Source organism: Temnothorax curvispinosus, unplaced genomic scaffold, assembly GCF_003070985.1.
Source record: "Temnothorax curvispinosus isolate PA1 unplaced genomic scaffold, ASM307098v1 QBEX01010932.1, whole genome shotgun sequence".
Lineage (NCBI taxonomy): Eukaryota > Metazoa > Arthropoda > Insecta > Hymenoptera > Formicidae > Temnothorax > Temnothorax curvispinosus.
In genome coordinates, this window is record NW_020220712.1 from 1 (window position 1) to 15,683 (window position 15,683).

Below are 15,683 nucleotides of genomic sequence, written 5' to 3' on the forward strand. Positions count from 1 at the left end.
TCGTAACTGTCAGTAAGTATGAAACGTACATCTGCAATAGATCGTAGCAGTGGATAAAGCTTGATCGATCGGATGTAACGCGTCGGGCAACGAGAATCCGATGAAAAAGAAATACAATTACATTCCAATTAACGTCTGAAATCGGAGTGGCTCCGAGACACCTATCCGCGATGTATATCACTAACGATCGCTCAATGTAAAACTTAACGAACCCAGCAAAATGGAAACTTTCATTCGCAGATTTATCATTGGGATATACACTCGCTAACTCTACGTACGTAAACTCTGCGAAGGTATGAAAATATGATATCACGTCACGCTTGCGAATTGCGAAACTCTCTCTTACATGATAATTTATAATAGATAATAATAAATAAGTTGCTTTGATAAACATAAAATGATCTTTTGCAAGTGCAACTCATATGCGTAAAAATTGTTTTTTTCATGAGTGAACTAAGGCCGGTATTCATAGTCGGATCTTATTTCAAGACCGTCTTAAGTAATGTCTTAAGTTGCTAATGCGGTCATTTGATTGGCTGGATGGAGTCTTAAGACTGCCTTTGACCAGACTTAAGACGATCTTAGATATAAGATTTGACTATGAATACCGCCCTAAGTGTATTCTCAAAGCCTTTTAAAAAGTTATATTTAAATAGATTTTATAAACTTCTGTCCAACAAATTTATATATAATTGCAAAAATAAGATATTACTAGTATATAACAAATTTTGTAAACTCTGAACACGGTAATAGCCACGATTAATTTGAGTACAACTCAAATTAATGCACATGAGTTGCACTTGAGTACAATTCAAATTAATCGTGGCTATTACCGTATTCTAGAGTCTACAATGTTATATACTAGTGATATCATATGTTTACAATTATATATAAATTCGTTGTACAGAATTTTATAAAATGTATTTAAATACATATAACTTTTTAAAAGGCTTTGAAAATACAGTTAGATCACTTTCGTTTAAAAAAAAAAATAAATTGTTATGCACATGAGTTGCACTTGCATCGACATATTTTCGTTACGATAATTATCATAAACGACAGCGTCCTTTTGAGAGCAAGAAACTCGGGCATAACCCTTTTTACGCACACTAAAAAAACGATGATACGAGCTTAATGGTGTCGCGGGTCAAAAACCATTAGAGCCAGTGGGTCGTGTGCGATGCACGTGTCAGACATGTGTGTGACTATGTGACTATGTAGACTGCAACGTTTAAATGCATCTTGTTTTAAAGGTACTACTTTTTTTATGAGAATCTTACTTTTTATCAGATAGAAACGTTAAATTAATTGTGAGGCACACAAGTGTAAGTATAATTTTAATTTAGCTTATAATAAAATTAATATATGTATATATATTAGCATTTAATAATTATTTTATAAATTGTTCAACAAATTATCTTAACGATATTGTAAGGACCGTTAATTTTATTAAATTGCAATGAGAGCATCGTTATAAGTATCTCAAAATTAAATTACTAACCTACTTTAAATCCACACATAGTTAAAATCTCCAAAACTAAATCGCAATTTTAACGTTAAAAATTAGAAAATTACCACGGCTACTATTGCCAAAGATTATCTTGAATTATTCCTTATAAATATTTAACATCAACTTTGATGTAAAATTTAAATTCAAAACACGGAGTTCTCTCCACTGAGATTAATCTCGTTACATGCCGAGCTTATTAATTTCATCTATCGCACACGTAATACGTACTATGCTCTCAGCGGAAGGGTGATCCTGATGTCCGGAAGGCCTATTTCCTTGCAGCAGCGCCTCGAGACTCTCGATATACTCGATAGCGTTCCGCAATATCTCCACTTTCGGTAAACGTTGGTTGGGGTTGTTGCTCGTTCTCCTCTTGAGCACCTCAAAGGCCTCGTTGACCTGTAATAGAAATTACATAATTAACCACACGCGTCGCCGACTGCACGAATAATACACACGGCAATACAGCGCGCGTTCAAGAGGGAGGGAGTCGTGAAAAATAATATCGTGTTTATCCGTCAGCAGAATTTCTTAAAACTGCCGAATACGCGAAACATCCGACACGAAATATTTATTTTATTATGTGTGAAAAGTTCGTTGTGTATATGTCGCATTTTTACTTTACTCAACTCTTCTTCATATTGCGTATGCAGACACGCGGGCATCGGATTTCAAACGACTCTCAACAAGATTTAACACTTAGGCCCATCCACGAAACGTTATTCATCATTCGAATCGTCCAAAGCGGCGCGGCGCTTAGTCGACGATCACTTCGTGTACGCAGATGTTTTCCTTCCGTCAGCGCGTTCTCTTTGAGGTTGTTTACTTCAAAAACACGATTCGTGCATGATGTGCTTTAAGTAATTATAAGCAGACTGGCCAAAACAGCAACGTGTATATTCAGTAAACAAAAAATGCGATTTAAATGCACGTCACGACTGATTTACCCCCCCCTCCCATTTCGAACGCAACATATACGTTTTTCGAAAAAAACACGGTGAAAACCTACATATTATCAGAGAAAAAAGAAAAAAAAATTTAGCGAATTGCTTTTCGAATTGAACTTATTAAATTGGCACGCCGCCATTGTATTCGGCACGTTATCAGTCCTTTATAAAAGCACGAAATGAAGAATACGCGTGTCGTTCCTGGGGATACGAGACATCTACGAAATGTGTGAAGCATGTGGCCTTAGAGGGTTGTTAAGAGCCTGACCTTTCTCAAGCGCCGTCTCTCGCGCAAGGTGGCGGCTTTCCTTCGATCGACGGTGACCGTCTTCTTCTTGCAGGCCTTGCAGGCCCACAGGAGACACCTGCGCGGCCCATGCGACGAGCCGGCATCCAAAACGTGGGGATGGGGCACATGCTCGATCGACTCGCCCTCGTTCGCTTCGCTCGTCTCGTTGGTCTCGTTGATCTCGTTAGCTTCGTCGGCGTCCGCGGAGCCGGACTCGAGGTCGGCCGAAGCGTCCGCCGATATCACTGACGAGGCGTCATCCGAATCGAGAGTGTACCGAAACTGCGACCTGAGAATCACGAATCTCTCTATATCCGTCTAAATTACTGCCGAAAGAACGTGTTAAAAACAAGCAAACCTCACTTTTTATTGCCCCACTGAGACATTATTGCTGTTTATCTCAGAATAAATTTCATTGTTGGATTATTTGTTATTTGATTAGCACATCGCAAAATATTATACGGAGATATTCAATTTTCGACAAAACGGTGCTTATCCTCGCACGTATATGTATATACATACCGCGACATAAACTTCGTTTCGCGGGAGACGCTGTTGCGGCGCCGCGCGCTAAACGTGAAAGCCGCGCTGACTTACCGGACGCTGAAAGGCCCGGCATAGGTATTTAGTGAACGAATTCGCAGATTCTTGCCTTAATTATCCTTTAATTATCGCCGGCAGTTAATGACGGACGCAGGCGCGTCGGTCCGTCAGGAGGCGGTTTCCGCGATTGGACACGTTCCAGGTGGTCCCGCCGAGAATGTATATTTCCTCGCCGCGAGAAGACGACTCTCGTCTCGAGGGGAACGGTTGTATAAAGGCGAAACGCGAAGTGAACGAAGTGAAAATGATTTAATACGCGGTAAAGCCGTCATCAAGTCTTCATTGGAGATAATAACTCCCGTCTGTGGCTCGATTCGATCATGCGACAACTATAAACGTGTCGATCTCATTTAAACTGCATCGCAAAATATAAGTGTCAAAGAAAAGCAAAAAACCAACGGCAAAAAAAATTCAAACAAACTTGTTAGATGACACAAAATTGTAACAATTATTTTCGACTTTTAATTATCGTGAAGTTATCCTTCTACATGTTTTCGAAAATGTATATTAATTAAATATTTGAAGAACTTTTTATAGTCGATTTCATTAATTTTTAATGAGAGTAATTATGACACAGCAGAGAAAAAGAGAGTGAGAGGGGGGAGGAGGAAGGAAGGGATAGAGAGAGGGAAAGAGGGATAATACTATATAAAGAAATATATTTCTGCATGCCAAACATATGCGAATACGAATTAAAATTCGCTATGGAACCAAGGTATATACCGTTATGCTAATGCTATAATACTGATTCATAAAAGCGACATACCTATTGCAGCTCTACGCTTTGACAGTAAAACAGTGTTGAATAAATCTGATTTGGCCACGCCAAATCCAATAATGCCCCGATACTACAAAGGTAAAAGCCAAGAGAAGAGAAATGCATAAAAGATTGATCCTAGTACGCGATACAAAATGTAATAATCTGTAAAAAGGGCTGTATTTATACATAAATATGAACTAAAAAATAAGTCTACCAACTTCATTTAATCATTTTATTAGGATAATTTGAAAGAAATTTAAAAAAGGATTTTGTATTATAAATATATGTATTTTTGTTGTATTATTGTGCTTAGTTCAACAAGGCATTCTTTTACACACATATACATTTTAAGCTACGATAGCAGAATAATGGATAAAAAATAATAGAACAATGGCAAGTAGTAAATAAGATTCCAATGATGATTGATTCCAATCACATCACATGTCGAATGTCGCAAGGAAAACGATAAGAGGAATGAGGAAAATAGACAAGTCTTGAAGGGATGATCAATCTTGTCATATGGTGGAATGAAGATAATTAGTCATATTTTCGAGGGTATCCATCAGAGTAACTGAAGTTTTCAAACGCTAATTCATCAAATGTCATGTTCTTCTTACAAAAATCCAATACTTCAAGAAAAATAAAAGTATTTTCAATTTTTCCGACGATATATTGTAGACAATTTTATTCTAGAGAAATGCGATATAACTGCACTTAACTCTAACATTCCCCCCTCCCCCAAATATTATAATATCAATTTTTTCAATCCTTAATCTAATAACATGGAATACCTACATATGCAAATATGTCTGATTTACCCTATCGTCTTGAACTATAAAAATAATTCTTGTTTGTAATTTTAACTTAAAAACATGTCAAATAAAATGTGCAATACTGTAAGAAAGATAAGAAAAAGAAACAAACGACAGATAAGAAATTCCGAAGAGATCCTGGTTGTTATTGGGGAATTAAATTTCTAACAAAGTGTATATATTTTAACAGAACAATACAATTCAGAAATGTTCTTCGCAGAATATATACTCGAATATATGTGGCATTGTGGAACTGTATTTCATTGTCTTCGTGTGCTACAATTATTTCCGAAGTTACGCTTACATTTTACGAAACAACTAATACAGAGACGGAGGGAAACAAGAAGAGAGAGACAAGCAAGATGCTATAAAGTTATGATGCACTGACAGAAACGGAAACCGGAACACCGAAGAAACAAACCGAGTTAATCCTTAATAAGAATAACAGAGGTTTATATAATGTTCGTAATTATAAAATATTATATGCATATACATATAAAGACATATTTTTTTCAAAACTAATTAATTAAGCTTATTTAAATGAAATATAATATCAATTTTACATGAATGTTTGTTAAAACTAGATTAATGGAATGTTTCGCAAAAAAACCTATAAATTGTCTTTAGCCATTTTTTTAATACCACAATTACTTGATCAATAGTATTATATAAAGAATATAAATATTGATATGCATGAAATCATATTATAAGATTTGTTGTAGCAAAATTTTATTCAAAATGTCCTTATATTGTTTCATTAATAAGCTGCAGTTACAGTGGTCTAATTTTAAGCCTACCGAACAATACTAAAAATGTAACCTGAATAACAGCTCACCTAATTCGGTCGTTGCGATAATTCAACGAGCCGGCTGACGCCAAAACGTTGTTAGCGCCGATAATCCTTGCGCGGTCGTCCGTGTCCCTTCTGGTGACGTATCCCTGCAGATACTCGGATTCAGTCGGCGTGTAGACGCGCCGATATCGATGAGAATGATGAGGATGATGATGGTGGTGATGATGGTGATGCAAATGGTGACGGTAACCGTCGTAGGCCGATCTCGTGACCGCTTCGTAGGCGTAAGGCACCGTATCCGTCACGAAGGTCATCATCTCACGCGATCCGCGTCGTCGAAGAAAGCGCGCGACGTCACGTACCGGTCACTGTACTCGATCTCTTGAGGCAGCCCTCGAAGCACACCGATCCGTCCACGTGTTCACCCTCGAACACATCACGGACGAGACTGACGGAAACGATGCGAAATCACGCGTAGTTTAATTCAATTTTTCTCTGAGTGACATCACCTGCGTCTTGATCATCACTCGTCTGATTTCCTCAACTGTACTTCAACTATTGGAAATAGATTTGATGTGGATAGAAATTGGCTGAGCGAAGATATCTAGCAAATATGATCTTTCGAGGTGACAGTCCGGGTTGTAACGTAATCAAAAGTTAGCTGATTTGAAGACAAAGATGACCGACGCTGAAGGTCGTTTCACCTGTCGTAAAATCGCGACAGCGCTTCTTCTCTCTCTGCTTTCGCTTGCCGCGATGGCGGCTAATTTGCTTTTCTCTTTTTCTTTCTAGAAGGAATGATGAATCACTAATTCTGGTGAGAACACGAACGCATTCAATGGTTGATATTAATTCCTCCTTTAATTTCTTCGTTAACTTTGCTGAGTCCAATGCACTTGGCCAATTCCGTCCAAAGTGCGGGATTTTCCGCTCTGATTCGCTAAAACCACTAAGATTCCACCTTCGCGCGTCGCTCGTTATTCTCAATTCACTCCTCTGTTCGCTGTTTTTCGACCATGCGGCGATCTTTGCATATTCTTGCCCGACGCAGCTCAGACTAATTCGGTCATGAATCGAGATAAAAGGCCGATTCTCGCGAGAAGAACGGAAATACTTTATGGATCTTACGAGACACAAGAGTCAAAACGCTTCGCGTCGATCGATTGCGCGCGTAATTCGAGATGTACGGCGCAAACGCACTTTCGTCTCGTGATCTATATTCTATAAAGATCGCATAAGAACGACGTGCCGCACTCTTCAACCACCGAAAAGATGTATTCCGAGAAAGATCACGCTATATCCCGATGTCGCGAGTGTCTCGTGGAAGATTTTTGCCGGCGGAGAGAAAACTTCCGGCGGTTATCCGACCGATCGCCGTACCAGACGCGGACAGATCCGAAAACCTCGTAGTCGGAGATCAGAGTGAAGACTTGGGCATCCTCCTGGTAGTTATCGGTCCCTCCGCCACATGGCATCTTTTGACGCGCGCGAGCGCGTGTCGTTAAACTCGCTCGGTCGCTCGGGCAAGCACACTCGCTCGCGTAGGAGACGCGTCGAGATTATTTTACGCGTTACATGTACGTCGTCGACGGTCACACCCAGGCTGACTATTTTTAAGGACGCCCAGCCAATCACGACCGGGGAAAATCGCCTTCGAACCCGGTGTCGCTCCGCCTCTGTGCTGTCATAGATGCACAAGTTTGGCAGAGACTCATCACGGGGTGTGGTTTAATCATTAATGAGAGTTAGATTCGTCGTCGGACGGGGGCTTTCAGCCGCAGCAAAATCACCGACGAACGGCGTCGGCTATTACGCGCGAGCCTGGGGTTTAAATCAACGTTGGTAGCACGGTGGTCCGAAAGCATAACAACCCGGACGAAGTGCTAATCGACTAAGGACTGCTATCACGAACATTAGTTGCAGTTAACTGAGATTTAAACGTTTCTCCGTTTCCCTTCCTTCTAGCCTCCTCTGGAGGAAGACGGTTGATCGTGTTAACATTAACTAATGTTTCTGATAGGAACCCTATATCATTCAGACATTTCTTTAGCAATAAAATTCAACATTGATTTATTATTAGATAGATAACTCTTTTGAATTATTCCAAGTACCTTAACAGACAGCACCTAACGTTTAATAATAAAATAAAAACAGATGTGCAAATGTCATGAGTTTTCTTTATAATTATTATTGATATTATGATGTCTTTACAAGCCTTAAAATGAATAAATAGTGGTAAGAAAGGCTCGATTTAAAAAGATCTTACACCTTGATTCATCGCATTGAATTATTGCCAAATAATGTAAACGTAAAATGCTTTGAGAAGAACATATACCCCCGCCTAATTTCGATAAATCGTAAGCTAAAACATTTCGATTCATCTCATAATTAATTACAAGATTCAATCTTTGATCATTTTCTAATTTAACTGCGTCAATTGTATACGTATATACATATTTCATCCGACAATAGTTTCTGCGGCTCGCCAGCAGTTTCTGGTACGTTCCAGCGTAGGATTTAAAAATGCTTAACTGAAACGTAACAGTTTATAGTCAGACACTAGCAAAAAGAAAAATTGTTCATTACAGCGGACCATGGTTTTTGACAGATATTCCAATACGCGCCCGATAGTCGATCCGATTTGCGGTCTAACTGAAAAGAGCGCGCGCGCGCGAAAGAGAGAGAGAGAGAGAGAGAGAGAGAGAGAGAGAGAGAGAGAGAGAAACCTATAGTCCGTGGAACTGCACATATAGGGCGCCTATATAGATAGCCGCCGATTCGCCGGCTAGTTACGCAGATACGTAAACTTTATGTAAATCTAGCGGCGTCTGTCACATTTTATGCTCCGCGCTTTCACGGAATTAAAATAGATTATTGAGCGTCGAATAAAAGCTAAAATTACCCTGGCAGCGATCCAGACGCACGGAGATAGAAAACGGGGTGAAGTTTCAGCCTACCGAACATCGGTCCCGTCGAATACCGATCGCCCCTACGATCTGCACTCACGCGTGTCCACGCGAAAACGGTGGCGTTAAACGGCGGCGATCACGTTTTCCTCGACGGAGCAACGATCGAACATCAGAAATCATAAGTCACATCCCGCGTAAACGTATTCAGAATCCTACGGCATGCAGCGCACTATGTGCCGATTATAGGAAAACAAAAACAGTTCACGAGAACAAACTCCGATTAATCGGTGTTCCAGAGACCCGGGTTTATTGACCTTTTACAATCCTACATATGTCGAGTTTGAATTGACACGATATTTCTGGTCTTTTGCATAGTTTTCCAAAGAATTGAAATGGTTCACAATTATAATCAACAAATTACATTTTTTAATATTACACAAAAAATAAATAAATAATTATTATTGTTTCTAATTTATTGTTTATTATTTAATAAAAATAAATAAATAATAAAAATTCTTTTATTTCTTCTATTATATTTTTCTTTCTTATCATCTTTTCTATTATTTTTGTATTGAATCAATTTCAAAATATATAATGAAATACTTACTACTGTTCGCTCATTTATAAAACAATAAATGGGAAAAATAAATGGCTCATCAAGCATGATGAAATAAAAGATGATTTAATGACAATACGTTACGTACGTATTTTTATGTATTATGTAATTGTCAATTCTGGAACCGATGTTAAATGAGATTATCTCGCTTTTGCAGCGAAGCAACGGTTGAATACTGAATCATGAGACGTCACTTGTCCAAATACACACGTTCGGAATCACTGTCCGGCATTTAATATGCTGGTCGCTCAGATTACAGGAGAATGGGCAGCGGTTCCGAATAAACGGTATTCGAGGAATATCCACGTTTATCTATTGAGTATATATAAATTTAATAGCGACGATACTTATGTATTGTCGGTAACTAATCCTCAAATATAAGAAAGGATCCTTTGAAAATGAACAAGTAGATAAGGTTTCGTTATTTGCATACGTGTAATTTTATTAACTCTATAAGAAGAAATTAAAAGCTGTTGATCAATTTATAATCGGGTTATAATTCAGTCGGTTGCTAATCGGTTCTAGGATGAAATATCAAGTTTTAGAGAGAAATTGCCAATAATTCCTATCTAAAGCCTCGTTCTGGAAAAATGCATCAAAGCGCATTATCGGACATTGTTAATAAGAAACGCTTCGAAAGGAAACTAACGCCAATATATATACATATATAGCCATCACGGCACTTATATCCGCGATACGGACTTTTATTAAAATCCCATCCGCACAATTCCGTGACCCTGGGTACCTATTGTCAGAAGAGACAAAGCCAATTATCGTTGAAAGCGGTTATTATCGGACGACGTTAGAAATCTCCGAGAGATGAGAGTATGAGCTTTCATACCCGCTCGTAGACGATGCCGTGTACATCGCGGGTGTAAAAACGCGCCCTTGCGACTCTCCGGCTCTTCGAATCTCGCAAACAACCCGGTGAGAAACGGAGGCTCGGACTTCATTTCTCATTCGCTGTCGCAGCATCCGGTGGTACCTACATACCCGAAGACACCCACGTAAACTCCCGCATTCCCGCATACTGTACAGGAGATGCACGCACACGCGCGCGCGCGCCCATCGACACATATGGATATGTAAACACGAATATATACACATACACAGGTACGTAGGGACGATGACAAGTGCACGCGTGTGCGCGCGCGCACTCGCAAGCACGGGGTAGTCCTCCCTTTTGCACCACGTCGTGGAACCTCGGCAGGGCTTCGGATGTGCTCGTCTCGCCAGGGTCGAGAGGAGGAGAGAGCAAGAGGATCGCAAGGGGCAAAGAGTACAAACCCCGAGGAGCGAGACGCAAAACGGGTCACTCTCGCCTCCTTTCAGGATTCGGCTGGCTGGGATACCTACATCTGCCAAAGTTCACGGGAGGGCAATGCCTCGCCCACTTTTACGAGAGCATCACCGGAACTATGTCTTAACCCTTTAACGCCAAGCACCCCACCTCCTTGCTCTCGGATTTTTGTTTTTCGAATCAGTTTTCTAGCATCTTTAAAAACTTAAGAGAGTAAATGAAAAAAAGTCGGAAAATTCTTGTTAGTAAATGGAAGATCAGAAAAGTTAGAAATTCTGGAAGCTAAAAAAGTTGGAATTTTTTTCTCTGAAAAGCTCTTTTCTCTAATGCCACTCGAAACAACCGTACAGAAAAAATTAGGGCTACTGAAATTTTCAAAGCACTTCTCCAAACGTATAACAATTCTCTTGTTTTAAACGTTCTTGCTAAATTTTTGCTCGATATCGGGAGATTACATTTTACATATTTAATGACTTCTCTTGCTCAATCAATCTCTCATTTTTCTTACTAAGAAACCTTAAAATAATCGGCTGCTTTCTCAGGATTCCTTTTCACAATTTTAATGCAAGACCAACTTCTTGCATTTCGATCTGCGCATTAAAAAAATCCGTAATATTTCCAATTAACTTAGAATTCCAAATTTTCTTGAAAATCTGGAATCAACGGCTTGAGAAACATCGGAGAAAGGTCCGTTGAGAAAATCGACCGTAATGAAAAGTATGTACTAACAGGCTGCCTCGGCAGCCAAAGCTCCGATGTCCTTTCGCGCTGCGGTGTCGCGCGTCGCGCGTAGTTTCGGTGTAATCTGATGTGACTTCGTCAGCCGTCTTGAATTCTCTTCGACGTGTATCGGCCGAAGTGTTGCCTGGATGCCTTGGATGGTTTCAACGTCGAAGGACGTTACGACGATGCGACGGGTCGACGCGACGTCGCACAGATCTCTCCCGACTACCATCAGGAATAATCACGCAAGCGCTCTCTCTCTCTCTCTCTCTCTCTCTCTCTCTCTCTCTCTCTCTCTCTCCCCTCTCCCCCTCTCCCCCTCTCCCCGTCGATCAAGATAATTGCGATGTTAACTCGCAATTAACTATTAAATAGTTGTCTTTATACACAGAATAATTCTTCTTAACAGGAGCGACGAATAACAAACCACGGGCATCCATAGAGCGGCCGAAATAGAATGACGAATGGGAAAAACGATTTGTCATCCCCCACCGAAATCAAATAAGCCGAGAGACATCGAATCGTAAAATGTTACAACAAATAAAAGACTCGGGAAAATGATAAAGAGAAGCGAAACAATTCTGACTGTCGCTTTTATAGTAGATTAATTGATAATATTAGTCATCGATATATTCAGCGAACAGTAAATATAAAAGAATCTCTCTCATTTAATCGATAACCAGGGATGTAGGATGGATTTCATCTCAGTTTTTCTCCTATGCTAGTTTTCCTACAAGCAATCTGAATTTTATGCTGTTAATAAACTATTTTCAAATTAATTTTTTGGCGCAGTTGAGAATATCAAGATATAATCAAAATTTTATGTTCGTGCACTTATATTCTACTATTAGAGTATAGAAAATGTCCTACGTTTCAAGCTGCACGATTATAGGAACATGTCTCGGATTTAGGTTAATCCAATTTGCATTTTTCAAGAGTTTTAATATTAATAAAAAGTGCGAAATTACTTACAATTAGTATTAAAATTCAATTCACGATATTCATAAGCAGAGATCTATTTTGTCAATAATTCTAAATATTATTTAGATTTTATTTACCCAGAATGTTATAATAATTACGCGAGAGTGCTCCTTCTAATCAGAATAATTCTAACGTTTAATCTCGAGGTATGTACACGTACAGTTTTATAGATAAATAATTTGAATGTTTAATTTATAATCGTGCAAAGTTTTTTACATCCAGAATTTGTTATATCACTTAATATAAAATGTAATTAAATAGTTGATAATATACTTTTTGGAATTATTTTTTATAATTATAAAATAAATTCCAGAAATCAGAGCATTCCGATTACAAAACATAATATTAAAATAATATCACGTTACAAAATGTTTAACATTATTAAATATATATAATTTAAAAAAAATACAATTTTACAAATAATCCATATTTTATAAAAGCATATTTGTGCAAGGCAAATAAGAATTTAATTATATTTATATTCATACGACAAATGTCAACAAAATAAAGATTTACGTTCTAAAAGTTCCCAATTTATTTTAATCAATCGCTTCATTTAAGTGAAAATACTCTAACAAAAAAATTAGGATGTTATATAGTTTATCATGTAGCAACACAAAACTTTTGTTCGCTCGAAGCTCCATTTGTTTGGATTTCGGATTCTATACGTCGTCATTGACGCGTAGATAATTCCTCTCTTTCTCCTTTCTCTCTCTTCTACTTCTCTCCATTCCAAACAAGCTTAATCTATCACATCACGCATACGCGTCGCACGGGTTTTACGTGTTTAGGCGCTTCTATCCGCTTTTAAAATAGAAACATATTGAATCTGTTAGTTTTAAGTTCAACATAATTTTGTATCGTCTATCTTTAGTTAGTTTCAGTTTCTAAATTTTGTTTCTCTCGCCTTTATTTCCCCCGATGAGACCTCTCATGATTGATTCACAGAGTCAACGTTTTACATTAAGATCCATTGACTTATTGAATGTAACGTAGAGTATAATACGACATAATTTCGCGAGAGACATTTGAAATATCTCTTTTATATTAAAATTTTTATATTTAAAATATTCACTCATCAATATACATATATATATGTAGACAAATTTTACCACTTTTTGCATTAGATTTATGCAAAGTGTAAATGGTGCAATATTTCTAGTTATATTTGTTATTTATTTATGATCAATTTAGATATAACGTGCGGATACAACCTGCAAGATATTCAACGTATATTTCCTTATTTGTATACATTTCATCGCAGTTTCCTCGCTTCTGGTGTCACTCGGTCACTCATAGATGATGTAGGTATATCGGAAATCCTTACATATACAGAGCATGCAGAGCAACTTTATAATTTATGAGTAACGAGAAAATTGCTTTCTCGGAAAAGCTATCCGAATCGTGGCAAACTACGACGATCCGTCTTGTTAGTCTCGTTTGCATAAGGCGGCTGCATCATTTTCCGGCAGTCGGAAAGAGCTTTTATTGTCGCCTGTACTTAAATGCCGACATCGATATAGCGGTATTGCCGAACGTGTCCGCGTTCCATTAGGCTTTACAACTTTCGAGCCATAAAACCGAGAGAAACGTTCCCGTCGGCTGAGAAAAGGGCGACAGCTGATCGGCGGAGTGCCGGGTGCGTGTACCCTCACCGTTCGGTCCCCTGAAATGCATCGCACGTCTTGGGCAGAACGCACGTTTAATCCTACTGGGGATATCCAGGATATTGTCTCTGAGGGTCAGAGAAAAAAATCTCTCTCTCACCCGTACGTGCCTCAGCGCCTGTACAATATTTCGTAAAACGGAAGACGTCCCATCCGGCGAGGAAAAGTTTGCATAAGGGCGGGCAACGAGAAGTCTAATAACAGATTAGAGATTTTTCTGGCTTGACACGCCGATCTTACATATTAGGATTTTTATTTGTATCGCCACGAGGTCGCGCCTCCCTTCTAAGGGAGGAACTTAAGACTCAGATATTATCCCCTTCTATTAACATATATTTATAGAACTCGTAGAGGGAGCAAAAATACAGCAGCAAAGACATTTTTCCAGCGCAAAAATCAAGCGAATAAAACTTAAAATTAATCATAAATTAAATCATAAATTTGTTTGACTTGATTTGTTTTAATCTAAAACATCGATCTCAAAAAACTTTCTTTTATATGACTATGAATAGCACTTTTTTGAAAGAATAAAAGCCAAATATCCTTTATTCTTAATTATAAAACTAATATGTGTAGGATATGAAAAAAGCGTGTTAAATAACAAGCTGGAATAATAAAATCAGTTTTACTAACAATAAGTTCTATCATTACAATGCAAGAGAACAAATTAAGCTAATAAATTGTATTATAATTAACTGAAGATTATGCACAATTGATATTATGCGGGTCTTCATCTACTTTACTCTTCTATTAAAATAAAACACGATATTTTAAAATGCATGTGTACTTCTTTAAACTATAGATACCAAAAGATAAACACGTAACTAAATCACAGTGTAAATTTTTAATTAAAGGCTTACAATAAATTAAGCATCCTAAGATTGTTCTCTTCAATTAATTTCAAGAATTTTTCCTTGAGGGAATTTTAATCTAAAAAATTAATTAGCAAATATTTTAAGGTCAACTAATTTACTCAAACCCCACAGAAATTTATACTTAAAATGTAATGAGCTAAAAATATAGCATTCTCTACTTTAAAATACATGATATTTATTTTTATTATTATAATCGAAAACGTTAGCAGACAACCGGTCCAGAAAGATCGTATTCATCGGCCGTAGACTATAATTGTGTTTAGCCAATAGTGAACACGCGTGTCGACACGTCGATACGTTTAAAGAGTTTGCTGTGACCGCTCTAAGTTTCGGTAACGAGATGAAACTTGGCTATCCACAACGTCTGACGTAAGGTTGAAGGCGCACAGGGATAACGATGGAAAGACGGACAGAGATCAAGAGTCGAGCGAAGCTGATGGGCGAAACAGGGTGAGAGAGCGGGAGCGAAAGGAAAAGGAAGAAGAGGGGGGAGAAACTTTCGTCGGAGGACGGTTTGCTCGCGATAGAGACCGGAGGAGCCTGCGATAGAGGACAAGAGGACGCGGCGGGGGATGAGAAAACGAGGGAGGAATAGGGTTGGAAACGCGGGAGAGAAGAATGGAGGCGAAGGTTGCGGGACGCGCAGCAGCGCGGCGCCGAGAGAGGAACGGGATATAGAGGGAGAGGGAGAGAGAGAGAAAAAGAAAGAGGGAGCGAGCGCGAGGGAGGGAAAGAGTGAGACGGAGGTAGAGTGAAGGGTGGAGAACGGCGGCGGAACAGGGGTGGTACACGGGTGAGGAGAGAGAAAGCCCGAGGCGGGGGTTTGTAGGGGGTAGGATCGGTTGGGTCGTATGTTGCGGGCTGCTGCGGCTCGGGCGCGACAGTTCTGCTCCGGCCA

The 15,683-nt window shown here is 38.9% G+C and overlaps 1 protein-coding gene across 1 annotated transcript; it reads right to left on the minus strand.

The window, feature by feature from the left end:
- Nucleotides 1–1,738: 1,738 nt before the first annotated feature.
- LOC112460953 (myogenic factor 6) lies at nucleotides 1,739–7,233 on the minus strand (the record flags this gene model as incomplete). Its single annotated transcript, XM_025025921.1, has 3 exons — nucleotides 5,757–7,233; nucleotides 2,726–3,035; nucleotides 1,739–1,909 (listed from the first exon to the last, which is right to left on the minus strand). Coding segments are annotated over exons 1-3 (756 nt in total), but the record flags the coding sequence as incomplete, so codon positions are not given.
- Between the last annotated feature and the right edge of the window lie 8,450 nt (nucleotides 7,234–15,683).